At 32.5% G+C, this 27751-nt stretch overlaps 1 protein-coding gene across 2 annotated transcripts; it reads right to left on the bottom strand.

Moving 5' to 3' along the window:
• Window positions 1–1653: 1653 nt before the first annotated feature.
• Window positions 1654–7383, bottom strand: LOC8281045 (GTPase LSG1-1). Of its 2 annotated transcripts, none has more exons than XM_015715919.2 (9): window positions 7255–7383; window positions 6844–7147; window positions 6655–6759; window positions 6478–6564; window positions 6035–6128; window positions 4210–4266; window positions 3548–3627; window positions 2263–3453; window positions 1654–2122 (listed from the first exon to the last, which is right to left on the bottom strand). In XM_015715919.2, exons 2-8 carry the CDS (start codon window positions 7071–7073, stop codon window positions 2316–2318), a joined length of 1791 nt encoding a protein of 596 aa, XP_015571405.2. In that variant the 5' UTR covers window positions 7074–7147; window positions 7255–7383; the 3' UTR covers window positions 1654–2122; window positions 2263–2315. The 2 variants fall into 2 exon arrangements, with proteins under 2 accessions (XP_015571405.2, XP_002513727.2); XM_002513681.4 differs by having other exon boundaries at window positions 6844–7121; window positions 7255–7365.
• Between the last annotated feature and the right edge of the window lie 20368 nt (window positions 7384–27751).

The raw sequence follows: 27751 nt of genomic DNA, 5'->3' as shown, positions 1-27751 counted from the left end.
GGGAAGTGTTTTCATCATAAGATTCCATATGTGTAAAGATACTGAACTTTGGTAGATCTTTGGCCATGACAATGTTGTCACATTAGGAAGAGTATGTACGCAACGTAATCCATCTCATTCACTTTAATTAACTCCATAGGGTCATTATTTTCATCAGGCTTTCTATTCTACCAGGGCCCATCATGATCATCCAACCCAATCTTGTCCATATTCGATGGGACTTCCTCATTAGGAGAGTTCTTAGAGCTATCCAGGGTCTTTATTTACTTCTCGTTCTCACAAGCTTTGAGATTGGGACATTGGGTTAGAAGAATGGGTGTTCGAAGGTGTCGGGCTATGGCTCACTTAAGTTCTTTCAACTAGGTAATGAATTATATGAAGGCTGTAAAAAGGATTTGCATGGTGGCTAGGTTATTTAGGTCTATGATGATGTTAATGTTGCGTAATGTTTGAGATTTTTAGAAATTATCTTGGTTAGTTTCTTTATTCTCAACATGCAAAAGGGAATATATTAAGGCATGAAGGATGAGTCCATGAGAACAATTGAACAATCAAATTTGAATATCCAAAATAGTGTTCCACGCTCACTGCACTAAATAATAGGTGTGAACCAAAATCTAACCTCGCACTAGAGACAATTAAAGCTAGTTAAAGCTGGACAACAACAAGTTAAAGGGACTTAACGATGCATCTAGAGAACTACTCTGATACTTAAATTAGTAAGTGTTTAGACTAAAAGGTAATGTGTTAAGAAGATTGTAATTGCATTATCTTATTCTTAGAGTGCCTAAGAGTATTTATAATGATTTTCAAACTTCTGGAAAATTGATCCGTTAACGCTCAAAAAAATAGGATAATGATATCCTATAATTTAGGAAGTGGAAGACATGGTACAAGACAATAATGGATGTCAAGGATCAATTTTCACAATGCCTGGCAATCTACTTGTTTTTGCTGGTGATCTATTAGGTGATTTGTATCTTGGCAAGCTAATAGCTCGCTTGGAATGATCATAAGGCGAATATGCATTAAATATGAACTTGTGAAGAACAAAAATACTTAAATTTGAAAAGAAGAAAGATAGTGAATTCAAGAACTCAGATTCCAACCTGAATAGAAAAGCTATTTAAAACTTTTGATAATATACCTTATCTTGAAGATCACCAGCATTTTTTATTCCTATAACCACCACCGTCCTTGTTTTTTCCTCTTCCATCGCCACCCATCTTTTGGATACATTTACAATACTATTTTTCCATTTACAAGATCATCAAATCCAAAACGAAAAAGAAAAAAAAGAATAAACAAATTATTTCTAGATAATGCATCATTATCCACTTTTGGTAGGTTTGTGTGAACATGTATTAAAAGAGTGATAGAAAGAAGTCAATTATGAAAATCTCTTGGTAAATAGAAGTTAAAAGGAAAGAAAGACAGAAGATGAGTCATACTTTCAATAAGTCAATATGTTTTCCCTGTAAGCAAGTGTCTAACACGCGTTTTTCGTAAAGCTGGAGAAAGGAGTAGAAATTAGTCCTAACTATATTACTTACAAAATGAAAGGAAATAGAATGGAAAATGATTCTTTCATTACCCTTATAAAAATTGGAGTTAATTACATCCTAATTTGAAATATAAAAAATTTCTAACTCATCAAAAAAACTAAATTTAGTTTATTATTATTTTTATTTTCGAAATTTTAATTAAAAAATTCAAAACTTAATTAATTCTCATCAATTCTCTTTGACAATTATGTATTACATAATAAACTACAAAAAGAAAAAGATATTTTCTCTCTCCCTCTCTTCATCTCCCTTCTCTTTTCTTCCCTTCCTTTAAATTACATTCCCCCATGCATTCAGGCGCTAGGGCTTTAATGTGTAGTACTGTAGATATGGTGGAACTGTTTCGGAAGAAACACGCGGAGAAGCCAGTTCCCATACCAGTTTGTGATTGTACTATCTTTCATTAAAGGCAATATGTTCATTTGTTTTACCCTTACTTCCAAGTTCGTCCCCACAATTATTAATGACACAAGAGAATTATATAAAGGAATCTCATAGCTCAAACATGCGCAGCTCCTGGCAACCAACTCTTTGAGGCTGGAAACTACACAACCAACCTGCATCATAAATGATAGATCAAGCTCAAAATTTTAAGATACAATATTACATCAATTTTCTTCATATTTTTTTTCCTATTTTACATATCATATAAGATATCAGCAGTCAAAGGACAAGATATGCAGCATGAGGAGCTCACCAGAGGAAAATCAAGATTTATCCAGAAGAGATGCCCACTAATACCAACATGCATCACCCAGCCTGGGAAGGACTTGCATTCACTGGCTTCTGGAAAACTCTTATAATTGGCATTCCATCACCATCATCATTTTTACTCCTCCACGAGCGATCCTTTTTCCTTTTAGGCTTCCTGTGGTGCTTATTTGATGCGTTTGACTTCTTGACAATGACCTTTTTTGAAGTAAGCCCATTGGCCATGTCAAATGATTTTAAATCATCCAGAACCTGCTCAAGGTTAAGCGCATTTTCTTCCTGATCTGTAGGGTTTTCAATGTCGGATGAATCTGTCTCATTTGTCTCAGACAAGCTAGGTCCTCCATCATTTTCAGCACTTGGTTCCTCAGCAGACATCCCAGGAGGCATCTCATAGTGTGGTAGCTTGCCATCTAGGTAATCCTTCAAAATTTGTCGGGCAGCTCTAGTTTCATCAGGCAGTCCACTGGATGCCACATAACCACGAGATGCACAATAAGCCCTTAGAAATTCTGATGCCAAAGGAGGCCGAGATTGTGGCTCATATGGCTTAGGTTTCGGCAGATTTATTTTGTAAACATCCTCAATGATGTGCCTTGCGACTCTATTAGCCACAACCTGTACAGCCTCTCTGTGCTCGGTCATTCGGTCAATTGGTAATACCCCTGAAGCAATCATCTCATATCTTGAGCTTGAGAAGGAAGGGAAAACTAATCCAGGACAGTCGCATAAGGTCAGCTCCTCAGAGATTATCAGTGTTTGGAAATGCTTGGTCTTCCCTGGTGTGGAGGTAACCCCAGTCCGCTTCTGGCCGGCCAAAGCATTGATAGTGGAGCTTTTGCCAACATTAGGATACCCAACAAATCCCACCACTACATTCTTGAGAGTTGAATTTCCAGCAAGATTTCCTCCCAGTGACTGATCATTAGATGAGCCAGTGCTGCTGCAGTTTGACTTCCTCCTCAGCTTGGCTATCTGTTCCGCCTCCGACTGCAATCGAGACAAAAGCTCATCCCTATCATAGATTTTTGTATCAGGATCATCCATCTTTTGGAGAGTATCTTGTCCATTTAAAGGTTCTTTAAGCTTTTTACCCTCGAGAGCTGCAGTTGCAACCTTAGCTGACCAGAACACAAACAGAATCTCATGATGGCAAAAATACTCTGCCCATTTCTGCCTGTAGTAAAGCCAATAAAATTCCGAAGCTCAAAGACTAAAAGAAAATGAGGATCAAACAACTGTAGCATTAACTTGTAAGTGACTTAGTAAACCTGACTGAAAAAGGCAAAAGATCAGCCTTGTTTACAAGGAGCAACGTCCGTTTGTGCTTATCGACCTCTTGTGCATATGCCTACATTAAAACAAAATCAAGTGTAACCCATCATACCAACTAAATCATCTATTGGTTAAGGAAAGAAGTATACAAAAGGTCATTACTGAAGAATTAAAGTTCAATATTGCACTCTTTTATCTTAAGAACATAAAATGAATGTAACAATCGGAATTATTTGCAAGAAACGTGAATTGATCATTTATCACTTCTAGGAAAGGCCAATTAGAGTCAAACTTTGATTACTGAACCGACTTCTTAAGCTTCTTTATCAGAACTCAGCCTAGATAGATACACAAAGATGTGGAATGCTCAAGTAAAAATGGTAGCATTTCCAACATTTTAAATGGTGCCTTACAATCCATTTCTTAAATAGGAAATACAGAAAAAAGGAATGAATACTGAGAAGAGCAATATCCTCAAGTATAAAGAGCACAAGGCACCAAATGCATTATCATCACTGAATGGGATTCAAAAGTATCATCAAAGAAAATCCTTTGACATTACATTAAGGAACTTTTCCCAAATATAGCATAAATTTGTAGTTAAGATACTTTTTGCTCTCTAAGTAGCATTTAGAAAAAAAGTTAAAGAATACACTACCTCCAGATCTGGACAGCGGTAGAATAAGGGGTCTCGTGCATCAACGACCATTACAAGCTACATAAAAAATATAAATTTTTCAAGATCAATTGTGTAAATAAGAAAAGAATAGGCATACAAACATGCGATGACACTAAAAAGAGAATACATAGTGTTTAGGTGAATAGTTCAAGTGCCTCAACAAAGAGATGTGCCTAAAACCCTGGCCATATTACATTTGTAAGCGGGGGCAACCAGGAGAATATATTTTATTTGGAGTTCAGGAGGAGCCATTTATAAAAGAATTTTGAAAGCAACAACAAAATGTATCAACATAGAATCCAACTAGCTGGTATCAGTCATGATTTATGATCAGCAACAAATGCATCATACCTTCATATACAAATGGTAAAAGATGCTGCATAGTTTTCAGGAAATAGAGTATGTATCTCTAAATATACTGTTAAGAAACTTGGCATACTAATTACGAATTTCATGGAATCTAATCAATATAATACAGCATTATTTATGTTTATATGACTCCTGTTTGATCAGTGAGCTCATCTTTTATTTTAAGAGAACAGAATTCTTGAAGGTATTACTTCCATGCATTTACATGAATATTATATAAGAGAAGCACAAATATGAAGTGGAAGTATGCACGCTGTAAGGATGCAATCACAAAATGTGAGGAACCATCCTTGAAACTTTTAAAAAAAAAATAGAAGAAGAAGACGTTGTTAGAACTATGGAGTATAGAGGCCAAGGACTTATTTTTCTTGAAGAACCTTTAGTCACTTCTCATCCTAAGATTTCAAAAACTATACTTTGCACTCTAAAAAAGGGGACGTTTACAGAATGTAACAAGAAAAGATCCCCTATCTCCTAGTTAGAAGACATCCACCCTTTCTAGAAATTTTATGAAATTTGTCACTCAGTACCGTCAAACCTATTTCTTGCTCCACTTTCACAATCATCCTACAAGTTATTATGATTGTTCGATTGTTGAATTTTCTCTTTAGTATGACTGAAATATGATGTTAAATATCCATAATAACTCAAATCCTGCTCCTTCACACTTTTTCAACTCACAGCAAAACAGAGGTGCTCTTTCAAGCTTAAATCTTTCGATCATTTTTTAAGTAATCTTCTCAGCTGCAAATGAGTTAAATAAAAAATAAAGATTTCTTGGCAGACAATTGAATAACTATTTCACTTGGCTTTACTTCAATAGGTAGGGCAACAAAAATGGGCCAGGGCAAGCAGTCCTCTCCAATCCCAGACCTAGTTTGTATACCGCAATGGTTTGTTAACGAGAAGCAGGATATGAATGCAAAAATCATTGCATAACAGAGATAAACCAATAACAAAAGAAAGGACAGTATGTCACAGGATGTTCATGATGTAGGAAAAAACTATGTTTAGATTAAAATATATTCAATGCCGAAGGAGACTGTAGCTTCCTGTTTTGAAATTCGAGAATGCAAGTTGAGTCAAAGGCTGATATATAAGATGAATGAAGAACCCAACCATAAATCTCACAATCTGAGTTCTGTCCCTTTCAAACCCTTCAATAGAATGAGCTTTCAAGGAAATCAGGAAGGATAAAGCTTTAGTTTCTCGAAGTAGTTGGCAAGCCAGATGTCTGTATTTCACTAGTTCAACTACTAGTCAGCTTTGAATGTTAACATGCTTGCATTTACTTCAACATAGTGATCTGAACCACAGTAGTCTTACATAGCAAAATAGACACAAAAAAGAAAAACACTAAAGATAAACAAAGGCTCCTCTTCAGTTTATAAAATCATGAACTTCCTGTATACTGTGATTCAAAATATCAAGTTACCAGATCACTGCGCTCAACCACCCGCCAGAGCTGTCTCCAAATATCAAGGTTCTTCTCAAATGGAGTAAGAACAAGCTTCTCATTCTCCTCAAGGCTGAAGGAAACGAGAGCAAAAAATACATTAATATACAAGAGAATCAGGAACCTGTACCATCAATAATTATTTAACAGACTAGAATAAATTATTAAACAAGATAATGTAAATCTTTAACAAATTAACATTTGAACTTTCCTTCAACATAGCCAAGGCTTCCAATCAAAGTAGTTTTTCCTCAATTAACAACCAAACTAATAAGTGCTAAGATGATTTTCCAACAGGGTAACATGATAAGTCTTACAAGTATCATCTGTAACATACATTGTTTTCTTTTTTTTTTTGTGGCTAAAGAAACAATTGCTAAAACATGTGCTGAAAATAATATATCATTGATGATGGACCTAACCTTGCAAGGGTACGCCGCCAGGTCAAAAAGGCATGTTTTTCATTGTCATCCAGCTCCTCTATGGACATTTCAGCATTCCATGGAGGCCTATAAGCGCAGAAGCAAACAGATAACATACACCAATCATAGCCACTATCATTAACTAATAATTCAAATGATTAAAGAGAATGCAAATGCCTGCGAGGGACTCGAAGGCTACTAGCATGCAAAGCCTCCTCTTTTTTCTGCTGCTCTCTCCTCTCCTTCGGCGTCATATCACTAATACCACTTGAGCTCACATCCCTGCTTAAAGAATTACTCACATAATCAAATCCCAGTAAATTATCATTGAAAACGGGTAAATAACTTCAAACAAAAGAAACGAACAGGCTAATGGGTTGGTTAGGGGCAGCTGCAGGAAGCTGGTGAGAAAAGAGAAGGTCAGCCTCCTCGGCTTGCTCGATGACGGCGTCGATATCGCTGACTTCTGTGACGGATTCAAGAACTTTCTTGTGAAGGGAGTTGTAGTAACGGCCTTTTTCCTTGGATTGTTGGATCATTTGATTGTGATGCTTTACTAGTGCTCTACCTAGCTTTGTCTTTTCGTTCTTCCCCATGTTTTCTTTTGTTCTATCTATATCTATATATTCTTTTGTTACTGGAGTCTGATGATTTTATAAAGAAAAAAGCTCTGTGAACAGAGAAACAAGACAAATTTGAATGACGGAAAGGCAAAGAAACGAAGAGAAAACTGAATTCAGAGAACGTGGAAGAGGAGACAACAAAAGGCAGCCTTACCGTTGGTGGTGGCTCCGGTGTTGGCCGAAGGAGTACCGTCTTAATAAGATTTGGGTCTGTGTGTTTGATATGTAAGTATTCGGCTATGGCCCGTATTTTAGGTTAAAGAAAAAGAAAAGGAGTGAATATTATAATTAAAGCTATTAGCTCCTGTTATTATTATTTTAATTATAAATTTAAATTAAGTAAAATATAATTTAATAAAATTTTTAATATTTAATATTAATTTATAAAATTTTATAAAATAGTGATAAATTATATATTTTTATATATTTTTAATTTTTAAAAATTTTAAAATTTTATTACTGTAATAATATAAAAAATATTTTAAAATTTATATAAATCAAAATATTAATATAATTGATGTTATAATTTTTTAAATTATAACATTTGTTACATAATTAAAATTTTAATTTATTATTGAATATAATATTAAAAATATTATTTAAAATATTATTTTCTGAATTAAAATTATTATCTAATTATAAAACTAATTTATTAGTTAATATAATATTAAAATATAATTAATATACTATTTTTTATGATTTAATTAGTATTATTATCTTATTAAAAAATTATTTATTAGTTAATATAATATTATAATGTAATTAATGTATTAAGAGTCGGTATTTAATTAGAATGTAATTCATAAATTAATAAATTAATAAAAATTATAAAATTACATATAAACTTGAATCTCATATGTTAAAAGTAAATCACGTATATCAAAACAAAAAATTTATGTATCAAAAATTAAGCATATATATTAAAGAGATTTTAAATTTCAGAAATTTATATATATATATAATGAAATATTCTAATTTTTTATAATAATTAAGTATAGTAATCTATTAAAAAATAGTAAATATGTACTTTTATTAAGTCTTTCTTAAGTTTATGTAAAATTGGTGCACACATGGATGAAAAAGAGTTAGTATTATTTAATAATATCATAACGGATGTAGAATTTTGTTATGATATGGAACTATTCCAAAATTAGATAAAATTAGGATAAGAATTACCTCTCTTTAAGTCAAAATGCTCTCATTTTTCTTTATCTCTCTTTCTCTCATCTATGTTCCCTTTTCATTAATCTTAGTTTTTTTGATTTTGCAAAAAGGTAAAGGTTATGAAGGGTGATTGTACTCTTTGCTTACATCAGAGACGTCGCATGATGAGAACCTCTTGGACTAATATAAATTCAGAAAATAGATTTATATGTTGTAAACTTGATCCGAGAAACGGGGTTGTAGTTATTTTAGATGGATTGATCCTGAGATATGTGAAAGACAAAAACAAATCATACCTGATTTACTGAGAACGGTGAGAATGTTGAAGCTGAAAGGGATAGGAGCTAGAGAAGGAAGAAGTGGTTGTAGGTACTATGGGCGGCAGTTTCAGGCGGGCACCAAAGTTTTCTAGCGATTATGGCCCTGCAAGGCTATTCAATCCGAAAACTAACTTTCTTATTTATGTATTCCTATGTTTAATTTTATTAGCTAATAATCTATTCCCTATAAATATAACAAAATACTTCTTACACATAAATAATACAGCATATGTTAGGTCCACCTAATTCTAGCCCATTTTATTAAGTATGGCTCAATTTTCACTTTATTGATTAACCTAATTAACTACTCAATTACATATAAAGGTTCATTTAATCTAGCCTAATTATATATATTAAATCCATGTTTACTAACCTTTATTCCTAAATGGGCTACTTTTTGCATAAAATGCTTATTTTAATTTTCTAAGTCTAAATGGATTGATTTATTAATTAAGCATGGCAAAGCTTACCTAAATCTAGTTGGATTTTATAATTAGGCTAAATTACCATCTTATTAACCTAATGGGCTACAAGTTTAATACTAAAGTCTAATTTTAAAAGTCCTAAGTCTATATAAGTTGGTTTTAGTTATTAATCAGATAAGCAAGCATTTTTCCATCACTTACGTATATAAGCAAAAAAATAAAGAAAAGCAAGAAAATTAAACTAGAATTAAAATAAACAAAAACTAGCATAAACGGGCAAAATCTCGTGAAATCCTTCAAAAATAAGCAAAATGGGTAATGGAGGGCTGTAGTGCCGATCAATACTAGGGCAAAGGCTATTGGTTGTGTGCTGAGTTGATCGACTATATGGCTTTTCCAGGCTATAATGTGATCTGGGATGGTTTTCTCATGTTCTTGAGTGAAATAGAGTTTGAAACCGCTCTAAACAATGATTAAACATGTAATAACAAGAAAAAATCAATTAGTAATGAATCAAAACTAATTAAGTAGGTAATAACATTGCAAAACAGAGGATTCCAGTTCAAAATATGATGAACGGGCATTTTCAAGCAAAAGTTAAAGTAACTTTAAATAAAACAAGATCATATGCAAAACCATTAAGTTATCATGCGAAATCCAATTAATATTTAGAAATGATCAAGAATAAAGAGGATTTAATAAGATTTAATCGTATTAGACATTGAATAAAAATTAGCAAATTAAATAGATTATTAAAAACTTTCCTAAAATGGCATGCTTATTAAGAACGACATATTCCATTTACTTTATTATAAGCATGGCAAATCATCTAATAACCTATCCTAACATACAGATCTAATAATTTACAACATAGATTATCATATTCAAATCCAAAATATACAAATCTATGGAAAGTTATCATATTCAAAACCCTATCATGATAACAACAAATCTAAATCTAGTCATGTGAAATATGCAATTAATATTAAATTCACCCTAAGAATATTACTTAAAACACATAAACAATCATACAAAAAAGAAAGAATGATGAGATGTTTTGAGTTTTAGGAATGTTGTCACCGTATTATGTAGATCCTCGAGTCTCAATAGTAGGGGAGAAGGTTGATCAAAAAATAAGATGAAAATCCAACGTGTTTCAGGGTTTGTGTTTAATTTTTAGAAAATCACAGTATGTGTGCCAACTTACCGATTGTTTTGTTTGCTAAGAGTTGCTAATCCTATGGCTTAGGATTTTCCTTTTCTATTTATAGAAAAGGATAAAATAAGCCCTAGAGGTCAGAATAATCATCTTTTTAATGATTGATAATTCTAAAGAATTATTAATAGTTAAAAAGATTTGTCAAAACTCTTTTTAGACGATAAATATGGAGTTAAAGATATTTGAGTTAATTATCAATAAAAATTTATTTAGTCAGAAAAGTAATTAAAATCTAGATAATTATAATAAAAACCTTCTAAAAATACATTTTAATAATTACTGATGTTTAAAACTAGAAAATGCCGAAAATGACACTAAAATTCGAGCTTTGGCCAATCAACATTAGCATTGTGTAGAGCCGCGACTCTATATAGAGTTGATTTGCTCTAGGTAGGCTAATTTTGAAGATTCTTTGAGATTTAGTCCTTGTATTTAGCAATTCGTCTGATTTTGATCCCAAAACTTTATTTTTTTGTCAATTAAGTCTAATTTCATTTCAAATAGTAATGTTTAGCTCAATTACTCATAACCCTAATTAGAAAAATGGGTGCTTACAGTTTGCCCCCGGTTTGTTGAGATTTATAAACATATTAATTAAGGAACCAAGCCTGTCACACATTGATTTAGGAACCAAGCCTGTCACATATTAGTTCAGGCACCATGACTGTCACATAATGATTTAGGGACCATGCCCATCACAAATTGATTTAGGGATCATGCCTATCCATTTCTGTGTCACTTTCCACCATGGGAACATAAAAACTTGTGTTTTCCCACATCGAGGACCAAATTGGTTAGTGTGTCACATCTGAAATGTACAATAATAGTTTTCCAACTTTCAAGATGCCATTGACTTTTTGCTCTCCTGGAAATAAAGTAGTAAGGACCAAAATATAATTCGCCGGTCAAGGACCAAAATGGTAGTTTGCCACTTTTAAGACATATATTTATTCATTTTCCTTTATCTTTTCATTTCATCAATTTTCTCTTAATCCTCTCTACTTTTTTAAAAAATTTCTCTTTCAATATTCAACCAAATTCGCCAAAATTATCTCTTAATACTTAACACATTACATGTCATACATAACATGCATATCACATGCCTTCACTAGTTTTAATTGATATGATCTCTTTGTACTTGTGTATATCATTAACTTGTAATAGGAAAATGAAGAAAAGTTCAAAAGAAAGAAATTGCTTGATGAGTAAGAATCTAGTTGCAAAGAAATTTTGATCTACACCCGAATTTACTTTCCAAAGTAAAAGATTTTGGAAATAAAAAACCCTAAAGTGAAGACTCGGTTTACTTCTTGAAACGGTAGCTCACAAGTTTATTTCCTAAAATGGAGGAATTAATATACATCTCAAAGTGAAAGATGACCAGCTCATTACCCGAAGTGTAGAATTAGTTAATTCTCGAAGTGGAAAAGAACCAACATACTCCCCGAAGTGGAAAATCACCAATTTACTTCTTGAAGTAGGAAATCCAAAAGTGAAATATCCATCGGATTACTTCTCAAATTGGAAGATCACTAGTTTATCTGTCGAAGTAGAGAATTGGTTATATCCTAAAGCGGAATATCATCATCCCAAAGTTGAGACTTACATTACTTTTCGAAGCAGAAGCTCACCGGTTTACTTCCCGAAGTGGAAGATCGTCATTTTACTTTTTGAAGTGGAACATCACCAGTGTACTTCTCGAAGCAGGTTCTGAAGTGGAAAAACAATTTACTTCTCGAAGTAGAAGATGCCAAAGTAGAAAACTAATTTACTTCTCGAACCATAAGATCTCGAAATGGAAATCAATTATAAAACTCTATACTAGCAGTGGCAAGAGCACCCATCATCTAGAATTTTGAGAAGATGAGCAAAGTCCCAAATTCGATAAGCAAGCCAAATAGAAAACTTTGCACAAATTTGAAGGGAAGTCTTCAAAGCACAACGGATCGATGTTAGAAAAAACTAGAAGCTAGAGGGAAGTCTCTGCATACATTTTGAAGGGAGGTCTTCAAGAAACTACGAGCCTATGGAAACAGGCTTCCTCAATAACATATCCTTTTTACTATATCCTTGATATTTATACTTTATCTCAATTTATTTTAAGTTCATTTCCATAAACCTCGACAATCGAGAGTAAACTATAAGCATCAGATTTTTAATTCTAGATATTGAGAGAATTATAAAAAATCAGATGATGAAAATTGTTGTTCTTCTTAAGTCTCACGGAAGTATGGAAGGTCGAAGTCGAATTTCTAAAAAGAATTTTATGGTAATTTACAATAAATATTCAAATTTTAAACACTTGTTCATATCAAAATCGATTTTTTAAAGAGATTTTTATCGATGATTAGCTAAGTTTTAATTATTTTGATTGAGCTTTGATTAAATAAAACTAGGTTAGAACTAGGTGGCCCTGCCATGCTGTACCGCCCTTATGTTGAACTTATTTTACGGCATTTGTAGGAATAGGCTATTACCTATTAAAATTAAAAATAGAAATACATAATTAAGGAAGTTAGTTTCCATATCCATCTTTAGATGTGGTGATACTTAAGGAATCCGATTATGCCACAAATTTAAAATAAATGGCATGATGATTATCCAGGTGGAGACTCCCTTCTCTGCACTAGTCTCTATGACTGGTTAGTGGTGGCGGTTTTAGATGCGCGCCCAAGTGTCTCTAGCAACTACTGTACTGCAAAGCTTTTCAACCTAAATAGGAACACGCTAACTAGTCATAGAGACTAGCGCGAAAAAAGGGAGTCACCACCTAGGTAATTCTTCAAGATACTTTCACTAATTGAGTGGCATACTAGATTTCATAAGGAAGCCTTGCCACATCTGGAGATGGATTCGAAGCCAATTTCCTTATTTGTTTATCCCTACATTCAGTTTTATTAGTTAATACCCCATTCCATATACATTCAACATAATAATTTCACACCAAGTATTACAGCATGCGAGGTCCACCTAAGTCTAGCCCATTTTAGCTTTAGTCCAATTTCCCATTTTATATGATTAGTCTAAGTTAACTATTCAATTATGTACAAGGAGGCCTACTTAGTCTAGCCCAATTAAAAATTATGCTTTGATTACCAAGTCTTTATTCTAATTGGACTACATTTTACATGTCAAGACCCAATTCAGTTCTCCTAATTTGAATGGGTTAATTCATTAATTAAATATGGTAAAACCTACCTAAGTATAAATGAGTTTTATAATTTTGGCCCAATTTATCATGTTTTTAAACCTAATAGGCTACACATTACATGCCAAAGTCCAATTATAAAACCTAGGTCTAGATGTCCATCTTTTAGTTTTTCAATCTCACGGCCGGCATTTGATTATCAGATTATAGAAACATAAAGCAAAATAAGAAAAAGTGATAAAAATTAAATTATTACAATCTTCTACAACTAATTAACTTGACAATAACTGAAAAAAGGCTAAAATAGCTAAAAAGGATGAAAATCCTAGAAATCAGTAAAAATGGATGGCTAATCGGACAAACAGCCGATTGGTTGTGTCATAGAACTGACCAGCTCTAGGGTTCCATCCTAGGCCAATTGATAGTTTTGGTGTTCCAACTCCCAAATATGTAAGAGACATGCATGAAATACATGTAAAAATAGTTAGAAAGCATACAAAACATTAAATAATATATGAAAAAACCTATTTTTAAGACAAAGAAAAACCAAATTGAAGAAAAAGAAAACTCACAGTAAAGAAACATAGCAGTATCTTAAAATATGTATATTGAACTAATCATGCATACCCTAGATCTAATTATTCAAATTTATGCATCATCATAAAATAAAGTTAAATCTAATATATTAACATACTCATATGATGTATCAAATTCAAAATCCAAGAAAAGGAAGTTATTTGTTTTCAAAACCTAGAAACATCAACATGATGGAAAATACTCAAAATAATATTAGCCCTAAATCTAAACACATGGATCATGTAAAGTAATCATTAAGGAATAGTTATTAAAAATCTAACATGCTACTACTCATACAATAATCCTAACATGTTACTAATCATAAAGAGTCATAAAAGAAGAACATGCTTATGTGATGATGGATTTAAGAACCCTCAGATTGTCACCGTATTATGCAGATCCTCGAGTCTCGGGAGTAGATGAGGAGATTGAATCAAAGACTAGGTAGGAATCCAGAGTGTTTTTAGCTATGTGTTTGATTTATGGGAGTTTGTGTATATTGCTTTGAAAACTTAATGTCATTCGCTGTTGATAATTGCCAACCACACTGGCCTATGGTCTCTTTTTTATTTATAGAGAAAGATTAAGGAAATCCTGGAGGCTAGGATATAAATTTCTTTTTATTATTGATAATTACCAATAATTATTAATAATTACCAAAAACTTGATACGAGCTATCCACACACGACAAATTGCACCGATCGTATCAAGTAATATAATGATGAATAAGAGTATCGTTCAACTTGGGACCTAATTATGAGTACTATCTTTAATCATACACTAATGTTTAGCAATCAAATGTTGTTTGGGTGTAATTAAATTTAGAAGTAAAATAATCTTGAATAAAAAAATTATAACAATTGGTAAAGTTATCAAGGATAAAGTCTATTTAGGTAGTGATTCCTCTTAATAAGTTAAGTATTTCATGAAACAAATAACAATTAATTCGAATCAAGAGTTGAGTTGGCATTCTACAAAATTAGGCTTAAACCTTTCTCAAGTGATAAACCCCTAATTTCTAAGATGAGGGTAAGGAATCTCTTCTCAAACCCACTCACTTAGGTCATGCATTAAGATTAAAGAACCATTGAACCAAAGGATCTTGTAGATCTATCTCTAGTATCTCAATCAATCATCAATCCCTAAAATGTGATTAATTCATAAAAAGTTATCTCTAATCAGTTTATGAAAATAAATCACAATCAATACGTCGACTTATCAATTGAAATAGATAATTAAGCAACTAAAGAGACAAAACAACTCCTAGAAAAGATTAATTGTATTAACTTTGAATCAATCCATACAAAATAAATTAGGGTTCATCCAAATAGCAAAAAAAATAGTTCATAGACATTACAATAAAGAAGTAAAGATTGGAGGAAGAAGATCTCAAACCAGTCATGGAAGAGTAGAAATGAAAATCTTCAATCTTCAATCTTCAATCTTCAATCTTGAATCTTCAATCTTGGAAAGCAATGAAGGAAATGATGTTCTTCCTTAAGAAATACCAATCAAAGCCCCAAAAATGAAAGAAAAATGAAGTTTCTAAGTGTTTCTCTCTCTAGAAATGAAAATATGATGGAACTCTCCTAAATAAAAACTAAAAGTTTCTTTAAATAGTGTGTTCTCAATAACCACACAGGGGCCACAAGGGCACCATACGGCCATGTGGCATCCTTGGCTATAATTCATTTTTGAAAATATCCTCAATCCATACAGGCATGTCCTCTTCCCATGTCATGTTTTGGACAATCTGCTATTTTTTACATCTCACATGGGAAGGCCACATGGGCGTGAACCTCTCGTGTTTTACACTCCTTCATTTTGCCAAATTTTGCACTCCACATAGGAAGCTTCTTCCTGTGTCATATGTCCGTGTGGCACTCTTGTCCTTGATGATCAAGTGCTCCTTGGCTGATTTTTCTTTTATTTTGAAGCTAAAATTTTCTCTTATTATGCAATCTTGCCAAGTACCTATAAAGAGATGAAAACAAACTCTAATAAACAAATTAAACTCAATTTAAGATGAAAATCGAGGTAAAACAAAAATCAAAAGTAAGTGTTTCTAGCAATTATCACTAGGATATACATTTCTTTTAATTATTTATAATTACCAATAATTATTTGAATTTATCAAAACTATTTTGAATGATAAATAATAAATAAATTATAAGAATATTTAAAATTTGAATAATTATCAATAAGACCTTCTAAAAGATGTATTTTAATGATTATTAATATTTAAAGTTAAAAACATTAGAAAGCGGGCAGATCAGCAATGTGCAGAGCCGACCACCTCTTTGTACGGCCGATTGGTTGTACACACAGTCAATTGGCTCTATAGGCTGGCAAACTTACAAAAATTTACATCTTAGCCCCCAAACTTAGCCATTTGACTGATTTCGACTGCAAAACTTAATTTTTTGGTCAATTTAGTCTAATTTGATATTGAAAAGTAGTCTTTAGCTCAATTATTCATGACCCTAGCTATGATTTGATTTCCTCAATTCCTCGAGACTCGAGAAAAGTAGTAACTTTCATCATCAGGTTTTCCATAATTCGCTCGATATCTAGATTGAAAAATGGGTGCTAACAGTTTGCCTCTAGTTTGTCGAGATTTATAAACATGTTCATGGTTAAATAAATTGAGATAAATCATAAAGATCAATGATATGATAAAAGGATATATTAGTCATTGAAACCCCGCTTTCTAGGCTCGACATCTCGAAAACATCCTTTGATATGCGTAGAAACTTCTGACTTGGGGTCGACGCTTGTCAAATCTTGATATACACATTTGATAGAGGGACTACACCCATCACACATTAATGCACACTTTGATTTATGGACAACGCTCCCACACCTTGATTTAGGGACTATGCTAGCACACTTTAATTAGGGACCATGCCCACATATTTTGATTAGGGACCACGCTCATCCATTTTAATAAAGTACTACACCCGCACACTTTGATAGGAACCATGCTCGTCACACATTGATTTAGGGACCACGCTCATTTGATTTAGGGACCATGCTAATTTAGGGACCACGACTGTTACATCTTGAAAACCACCCCTCAAGATGAATGTAATTGTATGAGTACACAAGCTATGCATCATAGGCCTAAGTGGATACAGCCTTTCTATTTGTCTTTACTTTAGGGACCATGCCCTTTTTCTCAAAATTCTAGATGATTGGCACTTCTATCGCTGAGTTTCTATAGTTTTCTCGGTTACCTTCTGCTCGGGTAGCAAAAATTTATGATTTCTGCTTTAAATTGTGATTTGGTAAATTTTCCACTTTTGGGTGTTCGACTGGTATATGCTTTTCTCTCTTGGATAACTTCCGATTCAGGATGTTTTTTGACTCTTCAGAATTTAAACTGATTCTCTACTTTCAAAAAATAAACTGGTGAGCTTCCACTTTAAAAAGTAAACTAATGATCTTCCATTGATTGTATTCCACTTCGAGATGATAATTTTCCGCTTTAGGATATAAACTGATGATCTTCCACTTCGGAAGGTAAACTTGATAATCTCCGCTTTGAGAAGTAAGTTGACAATATTCCACTTCAGAAAGTAAACTTGAGCGTAGATCGAACATCTTTTTTCTTTTAAACTTTTCTTCATTTTCTTGTTACAAGTTAGCGACGTACGAGTACATAGAGATCACATCAAGTGAAGGTGTGTGCTATTCATGTTATGTATGATATATAATGCATTCCTAAAAATTATCCTTTATTTTAGATAGAGATACTTTGATGCTCATTACTAAGACTTAACGCTTTTGACAGGTCAATTGTATATTCTTTAGTTATATGGTGTAAAGCCTAATGGTTGATGGAAAGATATGAAGATGATAATGCATATCAAAGACCTAAAAGTCATGGTGGCCACAGAAAGCATGGATCTAGAGATAACTCAATTATGCAAGGACTGCGTCATTTTGCCTTGGGTTGTATTGATAGTTATGCTTTTTCCATAATCTCATGCAGATAGCAACCAAATCATTTATTTTCTTACTTTTACGCCTTTACTTTTTTCTAACCTGCCCTTTCAAGTTTTCAACTTAGTAGGCTAATGTCTTAACTTTTGCCTAAGCCATCCTTTCAAGTTTTCAACTTAGCAGACTCTATTTTTGCTTAAGCCTCTTTTTCAGATTTTCAACTTATCAAGCTCTTCTCTTCTTTATTCTTTTTCTTTATTTTTTCTTTCTTCTTATTTTTTCTTTTTGCAGATTTAGTTATTGGAGTATTTTGAGTCTCTTCTATCAATGCTTGCAGATGATTCTATTAATTTTCAAGACTTTCGTTGAAATAAAATTTCTTTAATAAAAGTTGAAAGACTCTGGCTCTACCAATCATTGTGCATGATGTCAAGTTTGATGGAGACTTGAGTGCTATAAATTTTTAGATTTTTCTACAAGATACATAATGATCTTGCTTCCATCAATTTTATTTCTTATTTCGTTTTTTCTTATGGTAGTGCGAAAGCAATAAAAACTAATGTGTGAGTTTAATAAAAATTCTAATCAAAATTTTCCATTTAATTAGGGCACAAACTGGTACATATTAAATTTCATATAATAGCACTCATGTTATCAACTAGTCCTTTTAGATTTTCTAGTCGAATGTTTTTCTCTCACCTTTTATTTCCTTAACATTTGTCTGACTAGCCTATACATATAATCTAGTAAACAGGATTTATTTTTTTTCTATTTTTTCGTTTTTCTTCTTTCTTTTCTTAAAGATAGTATCTGAAATGATCTCGACTGACTTGTGAACTTATTACCTTCCGAGATTTGAACTCCTTTCAAGCCTGATCTTTTCTCTTTTTCATATGGAAGTTTCTAACTCAATTTAAATTTTCTTTAGAGTCAAATGCAACGGGTCTTGAATGATTCAAGGTTAAAGTACTAATCTTTAATCTTTTCTATCTTTAAAGATCCTTACTATCCTCAAGGTTGTTATATAATGGGGGATGAATTTGGCATTCTTGCCTTGCCCTTAGTATATTGAATAACTCTATTACCTTAAATTCAATCGTGCATATCAAATATTATCTCTTTTTTTTCTTTTTCTTTCGTTCTCTCAAATTTGTCTCTCTTCAAGAGTTATATTATGTGTAGTAGAAATGTAGTTAGGATTGTTATTTGTGCCCAAATTAAATAAATCAATTCAAATAAAATTAATATCAAACATACTCATGTAGTAATCATTGTAATACAAAATACTATTAAAATAAGCAAAAATCAGAGTTATACCATTGATTCTTGCTAAAAGTAAAACCATAATTTGTTCAGAATCAACATTTTGTGAAGCTTCATCATCTTAAGATAGTAGGTCTTTAATCTCTCTGGCTTGATAGTTTGCCATGCTCCATCCAGCTTTAGCATTTTATGTTCTTCTACTTGTAAGCCATCACCATACAAGACTACAAAGGTCTTAGGATTCATCATTTGTAGTTTTTCAACCCAAGATAGGAGAACTTTTTAAATTACTATTCAAATTTGATCTTTTCCAGAAGACTTGTTCTTCATTAACCCTACTTTGTTTCTTCATCTAGTCAGAAAGTTAGAAAAAGACTCATTAGGATTTTTCTTTGCTAATTTTAAATCTCTTATAGAGACTTCTAGGTGAACATTATAGTCATATTGCTACACAAAAGCATCAAAATTTTTTCCTATTAGACTTGATAGGCCTTTCCAACCCATGATAACAGTTCATAGCTGGCCCTTCTAATGAAAGTTTAAAAACTTAATATTTTTGGGTCCTAGCCAAATGAGTAGTACTCATGATAGTAGCATATTACTTTAAGTGCATCTCTGGATCTCTAGTTCCATTGAACTTTTGCATTTCAAGCATGTAAAATTTAGGAGGCAACTTGTCTTCTCCAATCAGTATGAGTTCATCGAATTCAAAGGTTGAATCTAAATCTTGATCTTTCAACATATCTTGCATCTTGTCAAGTCTTTTTTAATTAGATTATACAAGATCTCGAATTCTATAACAACTTCTACAGTAAGAGCAGACTCTTTCTTAGCTTCTTCTAGTATGTAATCATCTCAGTTCCAGAGGTGCTCACTATGTGCTTCCACATCATGAGTAGCAGCAGTAGTAGTTGCGAGAGCAATAGTAGTCTTTTGGATAGTTAATTTCTCAAATATCTCAACTAAAGCTTGCTAAAGTTTCTCTCGGATCATAATCTTAGCCATGATTGTAGTCTTAATAGCATCAATATCTTGTGTGTGACCATCATTTTTTCAACTTCTGAAGTGCTACTTTTTGGACTCTTGTCTTGATTTTTGGTGAAACAGGCCCTCTTGATATCCATTCTAGCTTGCCACCCTCTTACCTCTTCCAAACCAAAGGAGAATCTATATGGCTTCAAAATAGAGAGTTAGAATGATGCATGAAATGCATGGTATACATGATGCACAGGTTAGCAAACACAAATACAAAGTATAATACAACCGTCCTTCCAACCTTATTACTCTCACACATGGTTCAAGGTAAATCTCTCTTTCTTAGGATTTTTGGTATGGGCTTATTGTCAACAGGGGATATAAGTGCTGACACACATGTCAAAAGCATTAAAAGAAGATGAAAGTAGACAAGGTCATATTTTCTAATATAAAAGTAAAGTCTAGATATTTTTGGCCCAAGGCTTGATATCACATCTCTTGGGCCAAGGCCCTCTTAGATGTGGCTTAAACTCTTATAAGAAAAATATTGTTAGCAATTAATATTAAAATATAAGGAAAGGCACAACAGAAGCAATTTAAAATTTTTCTCAATTCCCTCTAAGGATCTTATTGATTAATGTAGTCATAGAATACAAAATAAGTAAAAGATGGAAAATGCTTACAAAGGGAGTATTCAACCAATCCAAATAGTGCTTCTTGCTTTTTTGATTCTTGATTCTTCAAGGATGATTGATGCATTTGAAAGCTACTCAAGTGACTAACCTCTTTTGGTGATCCACATAAGATTCTAAGTAAAGATCTCACTAAACCACTTTTATGTGATTAAGAAGAGATGTTGGAGATCAAATACTACTTCCAAGCAAGGGGATGATTCAATTAATTTTATTGACTGATTCACCTAGATTATACTTTTTAAGAAAATATTTTTCTATTTTAGATGTGCAACCATCCTTTAACCTTAATCCTTACAGCCCCATATGCTTCTATTTCTATATATATATGGCCTTTAATCAAAGTCCTTAATGGTTTAGGATTTCTATAAAACTCTCACTTACTTTAAGTTGGGCTTTGTTATCCTAAATAGACTTTAATTAATAAAAGAACTAATCTGTGGATAATAACCCCATTATACAAGGCCCATTAGATAATAATTAATTAATCTTTAATTAGGCCCAATACTTAAAACTTCATTCTGGTCTTCACTTAAAACCTATTTTTATGTAACCCAAATGATTCCTAATATGTCGGCAATGAATACAGATTATGCATTAAACTCTTTTAGTTCAATGTTAATTCTATAACTTAACTTAATCTGTATTCATAGATCAAGATTGGCATCTAGTAATGCATTATGACCACCCAAATATGTAAGAATGATTAAAGTGTTTCCATCAACCTTTGTAATGAATAGTGTTACAATGTAATTCAATTTATTCATTGTAATTTTATCCCAATTGATGCATAAAGTATGGATGCAAGTGTCAACTCTATAGTTGAACCAATCATATTTGTTCTTGATAATTATATATAACATCTTGAATAAGATCTATAAAACACTTTTCATAATCTTCATTCAAACAATCTTGGCCAAGGATTTCCAAGTTAAAGCATATCAAGAATCATTAGGATAAGGTCTCATGACATATTAACTTGGGCAGTGAATTCTTTATTAATAACTTATTATCTTCCTATAACTCTTCCTATACCCAATGATTATTCCTTGAGCGCTTCATGGATAGGAGAATATAAGATAGGATCAAAGTATAGTAATCCTCATATAAAATAATATATTGTTATCTCAACTCTAAGGATCATGTCTTACATGATTATTACAAGAGTATTGTCCATAGACACTTGGAGTAAATTCCATATGGACTACTCAGTGGATCATGTTAAGTGAACTTGCTTTTATAATAAATACCTATATGCTTATCTCGGAATCCCTATTCCTCAACCCTACTTCATAAGTAAGTGATAACATATTATGGTGGTCTTGAGCGTTTGATCAATATCCAACGATCAATATCTAGTTCTTGATCAAACATCGACTATGAATAAAGTTTAGGAACATATGTAATGAGAACCTCATCATTATAAACTTACCTTATAATTTCTCTTACATTTATGTTTACATTCCATAGTGTTCATCTTTAACAATTGGATTATTCCTTGATAATACCCGACTACTCGTACCATCAGAGTCAAATAATGTCTTTAGTATAATTGTATGCCATCAATTTTGATGTATAAATTAACATAGATCATCTCACAACTCTTTGTCTTTAGAACATACTCTAACAAATATCTCATATAGCAAGCAATTGGGTACCTAAGGGAGATTTCTACTATCATTACCATAGGTTGAGTCTTAGATAAGGATAAGAGACTCCCACAAGTAAAAAGTATTATTCATTTACTTGTCTTCCCACTCAAGGGTCCATGCGATAAAGGAAACTTATTATTTATGAATGATGGTTAGCCAGTGTCGTAACTCTAAGTTCCGAATAGAACCAAAAAACTACTAACCGACGTTATCGGGGCTACATGGACCAAAGTGCACAATGTGTGAAAATAGTGTAGTGATGCAAGAATAAACTGTTAAATAATAAAATTAAAAATAAGAATACGCCGGAATCAACTTCTCTTATCCCTAATGGAGTGCCATTGTAGGCGGTGGTTTTGGGTACACACCCAAGTGTCTATAACAACTACGGCACTGCAAGGATTTTCAACTTAATTGGATACACGCTAACTAGTTACAGAGACTAGTGCAAAATAAGAGAGTCGCTACTCAGGTAATTCTCCGAGACACTTTTACTAATTAAGTGGCATACTAGATTCTATAAGGAAGCTTCGCCATATCTAGAGATGGGTCCGGAAGCCAACTTCCTTATTTGTTTATCCCTACTTTCAGTTTTATTAGTTAATAGCTCATTCCTTATACATACAACATAATAAGTTCTACACACCAAGTACTATAGTATGTGAGGTCTACTTAAGTCTAGCCCATTTTAGCTTTAGCCCAATTTCTGTTTGTATATGATTAGTCTAAGTTAACTATTTAATTATGTACAAGGAGGCCCACCTAGTTTATTGCAATTACAAATTATGCTTTGATTACTAAGTCTTCATCCTAATTGGAATATATTTTATATGCCAAGGTCTAATTTAGTTTTTCTAATTTAAATGGGTTAATTTATTAAATAAACATGGCAAAGTCCACCTAAGTCCAAATGAGTTTTATAATTTTATCCAATTTATGATCTTTTTAAACCTAACAAGCTACACATTATATGCCAACGTTTAATTACAAGCCCTAGGTTTAGATTTCCATCTTTTATTTTTTCAATCACATAGCAGGCATTTAATCATCAAATTATAAAAACATAAAATAAAAATAAAGCAAAATAAGGGAAAGCGATAAAGAGTAAATTATTACAATCTTTCTACAACTAATTAACTTGAAAATAGGCTAAAATAGCTAAAAATGGAGAAAATTCTCAAAGTCAATAAAAACGAGCGACTAATAGATGAATAGTCGATTGGCTGCGTCATAGAGCCGATCAGCTCTAGGATTCCATCCTAGGCCAATTTAACAGTTTTAATGCTCCAACTCCCAAATATGCGAGAGATGTGCATGAAATTCACGTAAAGATAGTTAGGAAACATATAAAACATCAAATAATACATGATAACCTAACTGTATGATGTATCAAATTCAAAAATTCAAGAAAAAGAAGTTATATGTTTCAAAATCTAGGAACATTAATGATGGAAAATACTCAAAATCATATTAACCCTAAATCTAAACACATAAATCATGTAAAATAATCATTAAAGAATAATTATTAAAAACCTAACATGTTACCACTCATACAATACTCCTAACATATTATTAATCATAAAAAGCCATAAAAGAAGAAGATGCTTATATGATGATGGATTTGAGAACCCTCAGGTTGCCACTATATTGTGCAAATCCTTGAGTCTTAGCAATAGAGGAGGAGATTGGATCAAAGATTAGATAGGAATCTAGAATATTTTTGGCTAAGTGTCTGATTATTGGGAGTTTGTGTATGTTACCTTAAAAACTTACTGTCATTCTCTCCTAATAATTGCTAACCATCCTGGCCTAGGATTTTGATGTGCGTAAAATACATACATTTAAATGGGGTTTTTAAGATTGATTTTATGTATATTTGGATGTGAATTAGTCCCAACACTCACCATATATGTCTGTTTGTGTGCATTAGGTCCAAAAGAAGTCAAAGTATAATAAAGGGAAGAATTGGACGTCAAAGCTGCCGAAACAAGCTAAGTATGCCCATGAGAAAGGTTAACACGGCCACCACCACGGCCGTGTTGGATGCATCAAACATAAAAAGAAAAGAGATTTTTAGGGAGCACGACCATAGAGAGTAACACGGGCATCAACACTAAAACGTGTTGGGAACACGGGCATCAACACAGCCATGTTCATGGCAGCTGGTCAAATTCATTTAAAAAGAAAGAAAAGAGAAAAAGGGAGGCAGCTAGGGTTAGAATGTCCAAAACCCATCTTTTTCTCTGTCTAAGGGTTTTCTGAGTTGAAACTAAGGGAAAAGGAGACTTGGATTAAGATTTCACTTGGATTCTCTTCTAAGATCAAAGATTTGCGAGGATTGTATATTGGTTTCAATCCGAGTAAGAGGAACAAGAATCGATCCAAGATTGGGCACGAGGAATTGGAGCTATTTACTCTCATCCAATAGTGTATTCAGGTTCCTCTACTTTTACTCATTTTTTGTAATTGAATTCTTATTGGTTGTGATTATGAACATGATTAGCTAAACTTATTAACCCATTGGGGTTCTTTATCTAGGGATTTTTGTACTTCAATTTTGAATTGAATGTATTGATTGTCAATATTGGTTTACGATGGAAGTATTTATTGATTTGTTCTTGACATCTTGTTGAATGATTTTTGAAATTTGAATGATCTTGAGAAAGACATTTAGGTTTGGATTGTCCTTTGCAACCTAGAATTGAACTCGCCTAGAGATAGGGTGTTCGTTCTACCAGATTGAGAATTAACAACTCTCAATATTGTTAAATGGTACATAATGCTAATTTGGGTAATTAGAGTTAGGAAGAGATTTCAACCTAATTAATCTAAGTTAAGATGTTAGTGTCCTTGAGAAAGGCATTAATTGTGTAGAGATTTTCCCACAGAAATTGGATTCAATCAATCAATTCCACCTTTAGTTTCCATTCCTTAGAGACAAGAATTCCCAAAGGGTTATTCCTTTACTTGAATTAATCATTCCCTAGTATACGTAGTTCAACAACAATTAGAGTAGCTATTAGTTAATTTAGAAATTATTTATTAACGCTATTTTTTTCTGTGATTAGATAACAAAGAAGATTGAGTATATTTAGGTTCACACATTCTTTGGGGAATACGACACTTGGTACTCGCCGTTAGCTATACTCCACTGATAGGTACACTGCCTTAGGTCATAGTCTTGCTTGACTTAGCACACATCTGATTTCTTTTCTATTTATAGAAAGAGATTGAAGAAACTCTAGAGATCAATATACATTTTTTTTAATTGTTGGTAATTATTAATAATTATTTGGATTTATCAAAACTGTTTTGAATGATAAATATTGAATAAATCATAAGAATATTTTAAAATTTGAATAATTATCAATAAGAACTTTTAGAAGATGTATTTTAATAGTTATTGACATTTAAAGTCCAAAAATACTGAAAAATAATGGGAAGATCTAATTTTTGGGCCAACCAGTACTACACAGGCTGCTCGGCTGTGTGACAGAGCCAATTGACTGTATGTTGAGCCAATTGGCTCTATAAGTTGGCAAATTTGTGAAAATTTAAATTTTAGCTCCCAAACTTGGCTATTTGATTGTTTTTGACCCTAATACTTAATTTTCTTATCAATGTAATCCAATTTGATCTTGAAAAGCAATCTTTATCTCAATCATTCGTAACCCTAGGTGTGATTTGACCATCCTCAATTCCTCATGACCTGAAAAAAGTAGTAACTTTTATCATCGGATTTTTCATATTTTTTTCGATATCAAGACTCAGAAAACGGGTGCTGACAGTTAGCATATTGGCGATTAGAGTTGCCAACATCATAATTTTAATGAAACACATAGTTTGCATGAATACAATTAAGATAAATGAACATATGAAAGGACATGCTTTATTAAAAGAGAAGCAAATTATAGGTTTAAGAATACATTGTATATCTTTCTTAGCAAAATAAAAAGGATGATGCGTCCCGACCTAGTTTCCATTATTACACTATTTAAAGAAAAAGAGAAAGAAAGTGATGACACTTCCAAAGTTATACCTTAGAGAAGCTAGATTTTCGGATGCATAGGATCCAAAACTATTGGCAAGTGCAGAGCATTGCTCTCCTTAAATTTCCAAGATATAAATTTATTAGGCTTACACAAGAAAGGAAGAAAGAAAGATTATAATTAAAGATACCAAGTAATCTTGGTTTGCTCTTTAAAGATCGCCTAAATCACTTTGCTTAATTGATGTTATTATGCCTTTGGAGACACATATGATTCATTAAGATCCGATGGTCATTAATGATCTGTTAGACCAACTACTTAATTATGTCATATTTTGTCAAGAGAACCTGATGCATGTTCGTATCGGAGAGGATCCTTCCGAGAGACACATCCTGTCTTTCTTGAATGCCTCTACTTCTCGTGCTTCGGAGGGCATGCTTACTTTTGACCCACCTTCAATAAAGCAAATGCAACAAGCATTGGCTATTGTTAGTTTATCTGTTTATACTATGATGGAGAGGAAAATCTCCTACGTGATTATAGATGGTTAGATTAGGACTTATACTCCTTTTTATGTGGATACAATTCACCATTTCCCTTAGAATGTTCTAGTAAGTATCCTCTACACTTGTGTTTACTCATTTTTGCATATGATATATTCTTATTGATCTTTTTTGTTAGGTTCCTCACGAGTAGGCTGATCATATCTTCAACTTAGCTCATGAATACCGGACCAGCATGCAGTCCATGCTGACCAAATTAAGCTATTTAAGTAAGTTGATTAGATATGTCTTTTAGAAAAGTCTCTTATTTCATGTGTTTACCATTTGATGAATCTTCCTATTTTTATTTAATTACCAACATGTTAAGGGTATATTAGAGACTTTTCTTTTACTTTTTTTTGAATAATAATCAATTTAAACATGATATTTTGTTGGATTTTGTAGTTTCCTTTATTTAGGTATTGAACTACAGTAAGTTTGCCTCAAATGTCTGTTTTCACATGTTTAAAGACGAATCTCCTATTTTAGCATATGTTTACTTATTTTCACCATTTTAATTGCTCACTAATTAAGTTTGCTCAAAAAAGACAAGTTAAATAAGAAAGGGGGAATCCATACAACACCGTGCCAAATAAGAAACTGGGTTGAACATAAATGATCAATTGAATGTGAGGGGAACTATTGGTATATGAAGACCCTTTAGAAGGCCTAACCAATTTGAAATAGGGACCACTTAGTCTCCTAGAGGAAGACTAACTACTCTTCTCGCGGTGACCGAAT

This window comes from Ricinus communis, chromosome 8 (assembly GCF_019578655.1).
Source record: "Ricinus communis isolate WT05 ecotype wild-type chromosome 8, ASM1957865v1, whole genome shotgun sequence".
Taxonomy (NCBI): domain Eukaryota; kingdom Viridiplantae; phylum Streptophyta; class Magnoliopsida; order Malpighiales; family Euphorbiaceae; genus Ricinus; species Ricinus communis.
The sequence above is the reverse complement of the archived record's forward strand: the minus strand, read 5'-3'. Positions and strand labels throughout refer to the sequence as shown.

What these genes read in the sequence shown, in the direction of transcription:
- LOC8281045 (XM_015715919.2), bottom strand. Translation starts at nt 7,073, where the DNA reads ATGGGGAAGAACGAAAAGACAAAGCTAGGTAGAGCACTAGTAAAGCAT. An exon ending in CCTAACCAACCCATTAGCCT is followed by an intron (nt 6,760 to 6,843) that starts GTTCGTTTCTTT and finishes TTCTTTAAGCAG; the next exon opens with GGATGTGAGCTCAAGTGGTA. An exon ending in TGGCGGCGTACCCTTGCAAG is followed by an intron (nt 6,129 to 6,477) that starts GTTAGGTCCATC and finishes CGTTTCCTTCAG; the next exon opens with CCTTGAGGAGAATGAGAAGC.